Source organism: Austrofundulus limnaeus, unplaced genomic scaffold, assembly GCF_001266775.1.
Source record: "Austrofundulus limnaeus strain Quisiro unplaced genomic scaffold, Austrofundulus_limnaeus-1.0 Scaffold1, whole genome shotgun sequence".
Classification (NCBI taxonomy): Eukaryota; Metazoa; Chordata; class Actinopteri; order Cyprinodontiformes; family Rivulidae; genus Austrofundulus; species Austrofundulus limnaeus.
The window spans coordinates 3712239-3717584 of NW_013952403.1; the positions used below are offsets into that span (position 1 = coordinate 3712239).

The 5346-nt window shown below is 39.8% G+C and overlaps 1 protein-coding gene across 1 annotated transcript in view; it reads right to left on the reverse strand.

Annotated features, from left to right (window-relative positions):
• sesn4 (sestrin 4) overlaps window positions 1-3533 on the reverse strand; it is an 18377-nt gene extending 14844 nt beyond the window's left edge. The window contains exon 1 of the mRNA XM_014005563.1: window positions 3304-3533. Coding sequence (XP_013861017.1) covers window positions 3304-3369 — 66 coding nt within the window. The 5' untranslated portion in view covers window positions 3370-3533. The remainder of the gene's footprint in view (window positions 1-3303) is intronic.
• Between the last annotated feature and the right edge of the window lie 1813 nt (window positions 3534-5346).

A 5346-nucleotide genomic window follows, 5' to 3' on the forward strand; every position in this document is an offset into this window, starting at 1 on the left:
CACACACACACACACACACACACACACACACACACACACACACACACACACACACACACACACATCACATATTAAATCAGTCAATCGCGGGAGTTGGCACTAAATCCGAACATGCCCGGACACAAACCGTGACCTCCTTTTAGCTGTCAACACTCCTAAAAAAAATTATGTATTTAGAGACACACACACACACACACATACACACACACGTATATAGTATAAGAGAGAGTGTAGAGCGCACAGGTGCCTGCCAATCAAAGGCCAAAAAGAGCACATTCACACAAGTCTCGCTTTGCAAACACAAGTGCTCCTGATTAGTATGCTGAGCTGCAAAATCTAGGTTACTGCTCCACTGAGCACTAACTGGTTTGATCACTGAAAGGAACGGCGTTGCTCCAACCACTTTTTGGAAGCCAGAACTACGGTGAAAACATGTTTTGAGTGAAATTTTCCAAGAGCCTGACTTGCAGGAAGACATAACTCTAGTTATCGGGAGAGAACAAAATGGCTTCGATTGCAAATTAATGATGAACATTTCATTAAAAACTCCTAAAACAATTTATTTTTCCCCATATAGCAGATCTAAAACTTGCGCTTAATCAAAGAATGTGGACAAAGCTGAATAAGATATGTGGGACGTTTGTCGTTGACAGACTCCTCTGTAGGACAAACTAGTGGGAACAAAGAACAGAATTGGATTTGTGCTGTTTGGACTGTATGGAAACCAAGATCTCACGGACTCCTCGACAAAAACTTCAGTGAATTTTTAAAGGTCGAGTAAATGTTGTGGAGTGAAATATTTCAGCAAAGAACAGAATAGTGATGTCTAGGCCTCTCACAGGTAATCGAACCAGGAAGTAGGCAGAATACAATGTGGCGACTGGCGACACTTCTCGGACTGAGTGAGGAGATAGATTTCGTCATCACTGGAATCACGCAGTTAGGAAAGAAATAGGTACTTTTTTCATAAGCTCAAACATGTCTAGACAAAAACCGACAAAAAAAAGCTAAACTGAAACAGGAACCACTGCGGACCGCAGGAAATGACACATCCTACGTAATAAACAATTTCTGCTGACAACACAAATGTAGAGCTCTGTCGAATCATTTATCATTTTTAAAGATGTTGGTGTCATCCATCAATATGAATAAATCTGATTTATTTTCATTAGTAAGCAGTGGAAAAATACACCGATTGTCTGTCTAAACTGCAGCTTCAGCTTTATCACCTTAAAACAAACCACACAAGCTGCATGCAGCAGTACATTTTAACAAGGTGATGCATTGCTCACATATAGAAAAAACACCCACATCAAAACAGAAAAAAAATATGGTAACAAGTGTGTGGGTGGACACAAAGCATCGAAAAATCATTGGCAACTGTGGGTGGCATTACAAAACATATTTTGCACATAAATATGCACAAAAACCTACGATTTGTGTTTGCAGCGCAGTCACTAAGTCATTTTGAATCTGAATTGTTTGCAGTGTCACAAGAAGCAGAGTAGGATGTTTTATCATAGCACGCCGCTGAGTTATACCTGCAAATAATTAATAAAAATCAAGAGACATAAATTCACAAGTGCAGATTACTTGATATGCAAAACAAAACAAATCTCCCTAATCCTGTAGAGGTCATTTGTGTATTGATCAGAGAGGCTCATGATGCAGGGGATGAAATGAAAAACAGCGGTGACGTCGCCGAGAGGTGGGGGGAAAGGTAAATGCAGACAAAGGCTGACAAAACAGCAGCAGCGTGAAGTGGAGCGCAGGGCTGAGGTGACACACAAAGAAATGGGGGGGAAATGACGCCAGCTCTTCTTCAAGCGTGAATGTGTTTGTGTGTGATGTGGTGGGGAGGACATCCGATCTGCATTCCAACTGAGCCTGGAGAGGGTCCATCTTCATCATAGACCCCCCCCCCCCCCTTAAAACACTGGAAACAAGCAACAAGGGCAGATTTTTATTTTTTATAGCTTTGCAACCTGAACTCCAAAACAGTCATGCAAATCAAACCAGCTGCAGAGGAGAAGGGGAGGGAGATACAGCAAGACAAACAAAAGACTGTGTTGCAGAACAGGAAAAAGAAGAGACAAACCTAACATAGAATGAGTGATTGGATATTTGTTTAAACAAGGCAGGCAGGGAGATCAAAAATAAGAGTCTTACTGTGATAATGAGCAAATTAAGAGGGGGTAGGTTATTAAGTCACAGTCAAATGCAAAATGTGTGCACTTTAAGTGGTTGTAAACTAACCTGCACATTTATTTCAAATGAAACATATGCTTGTCTGTAGAGTAGGAATCAAAAGGTTTGCAAAAATAAGCATAAACACTACCAAAAAAACATAAGTTTAAGCTCAAAATACTGTGTCTTTTGTTCCATTTCTGGACACAGGTCTGCAGCAAACGTTTTTTTTATTGAAGGGGGAGGACTGCATTCGGGACAGCGCCCCCTTTCTGTTGCAGAATGTAAAAACATCAGTAGGGGAGAAAAACAACTTTGATTGGCAGTCCTCCTTCAGCCAAAAACACAGCACAAGAAGGATCCCCAAAACTAAGATGGGCTGCAAGTAGGAGATAAAAACCCGAATAATCTAGGTTTATTCCCACCAACAGATTTACACTACTGTGTTTAATGACAACACTTAAAGCGACTGCATTACTCCACAGCATCCTGATCACTATTGATTTTTATCCTAAATCCTCAGAAGATGTCACCTTCACTTGCCGCTTCCCATCAGGACAAAAACAACAACAAAAAAACAAGCTTTTTATGAAAATACGACACTCGTCTAAAAAAAAGCAACAACAAAGATATCTCTGTGCAGTCTAGTATAAAAAGGAAAGTGGGCATATTTGATGCTTGTCTTTGCAGCGTCTCAAACCACTGACGGGCTTTACGTGACATTTTAACGACTAAAGATGGAAACCTGCCCCCTCCTCCCCTCTCCGGACGGGGTAAGTAAGTAAATGACGCCGAATTAAGCTTCATAAATCTCACTTCGCCCTTTCTGACATAATTTAGGCCTAAACTTTGAAACAGCTTCCGTTTTAGGAGAAGTTCGGTTCGGCTCTTGTTTGTTTGTTGTTGAAGCTAGCTTACTGCCGAGCCGCTCCGTTACTTCGTTAAAAAGTTTACGAACTGAAACGTATTAAAAGCTAAGCTAAACATTGTTTTACTTTAACAGCTAGCAGTGAAAAACCGATAATTTAAAAACAAAAAAATGGCTTTTTTCAGGAGGTTCTTTCTTTTTCTCTCTCTTGAATTCACGAACAAATGAATGAACGGTGGATAACCTACCTGTTTCTGTACTCGATGGCACTGCGATCTCAAGGGATACTCCATTTTATTCGTGCAGATTATCATTTTCCACTAAATCTGTGCTATGACATGGATCCGGCTGGAGTGTCTCTTGATGCTGTCCGAGCTCGCTAGTAAAACAAACAAACCAACAAAGACGGAAGCGCAACTACCGCTGGAAACGACCTGGCGGTGTGAAGCTGTAGCCGGGACTAAGCGGAGAGGAAAGTTTCCAGGAGCTGAGCGACAGCTCCAGTAACAGTGCGTCCAATCAGAGCTCAGGGGGAGGAGCTAACTGCCGGAGGGCAAAAGCTAAATGCTAATGAGCATCTGCCAAACAGCAGAAGCAAAAACAGGCCCGAAGGCAAGCCGGTTTGTCATATAATAATCTAACGTGCTCCTTCAAGCGGATTTAAAGGGATGTTTCAGAAAAAAAAATCTCACGTGCTGTAGACAGTGCTTTGAATGTGGCTGTAATTTTGCTAGGCTGTCTGCCTTTACACTACAGGCAAAAGTGGCCCTATTTATTTATTTATTTATTTAGCTCTGTCACCTATCTGATTATTTTAAGACAGTCTAAACTTGACAACTTTTTTCTCAACTTTCATACTACCCAATGTTTTTCAAAAATTTAAATGCTATTTTAACTTTAAGGGACACTATTAAAACATCTTAAAAAGTATATGTGTGGTTTGAATATATGTTACAAAGCCTGCCATAACATTCAAATTTCCAACTGCATACAAGTTCCTATGGAACATAAAAGACACCGCTGTCCCAGCGCTTGCTGGAGGACATTTTCTGCTACCTGAGCTACCCATAGACAGATATTCTGCAGTCCTACTCCAAATCATGTGCAAAAAAGAAACTCAATTTCAGACCTAAATGAGACAAAACAACCAATGAGAGTTTCAAAATGACTGCAATGAGAGAGAATTTGGCTATAGATGACATAACAAGAAAAACAAGAAAAATGTGGCACAAAATTATCTTTAAAGAGGAACAGAATAGTCTCAAAGAAATAAACCCCAGCAGGTAAAGGAACTTGATGTTGTTAGAGGTTTTTATACTTTATCATTTTTGTATTGATCATTGCATTAATCAGTTGTATTAATCAGGTTCTTTGAATGTATAATCACACTCTTAATGAATTTTGTCCTCTCTGCTGCATGGCTGAGAAGCAGGCCTGTCATAAATTCCAACTTCTGCTGCTCTGCTGATAAGACACAACTCTCTGTGATGTGATTGCTCAAGATGTGTTTTCTCTGTTCCCTGTGTGAAATAAAGTAACAGCTTCCCAAGCAAAGGCCTCAGAGCTTTCTCCAGACACCTGGCCGTCAAAAGCTAAGTGTTCATCCAGAAATCAATCACTTTGCAAAGGTAAACTGATCAAAAATGGTAAACGCATGTCTGTTTGGTTTATTTCATTAAGGTGTAATTAATTTCAATCCAGCAGATGTGGTAACCATGGTTTAGTGATGTTTTTCAAATCAGGAAAAACACTGAGCAAAAAAATGTAGCCTACTTGCGTCACAAGAGTGGCAGATGATTCACAGGCCAGGTTTGAGCAATTTAACGAACCGGGCACTAGAATAAATAATGAGTCAAAAAGCAGCCAAAAAATAAATAAGTAAATAAAAAGTTTAATAATCTTCAAATAGGATAGAGAAATGTTCCACTCTATATCCCAGGAAAGTCTGCCTGCAGCAATTGGTTTAAAACAGCAGAATGTCCTGCAGGGGAAAAAAATGTAAAGTGCATCCAAATAACAAGGATTCGAAACAAAACAGTAAGCAAAAGTGTAGCTTAAATAAACACACACACACACACACACACACACACACACACACACACACACAACTGCTTCAAAAGAACAGCCAGAATGTTCACCAACTTCATAACCAAGATATTTGGGCTAATAAACTCAGTTCAGGTTTTTTTCCACTCATCTAACCAAGAAAACCTGTATTTAAAGTAAAAGATATAATGTATTAATCTGGAACCAGAACTTAAAACCAGGAAGTTGAACTTAGAGTAAAGGAC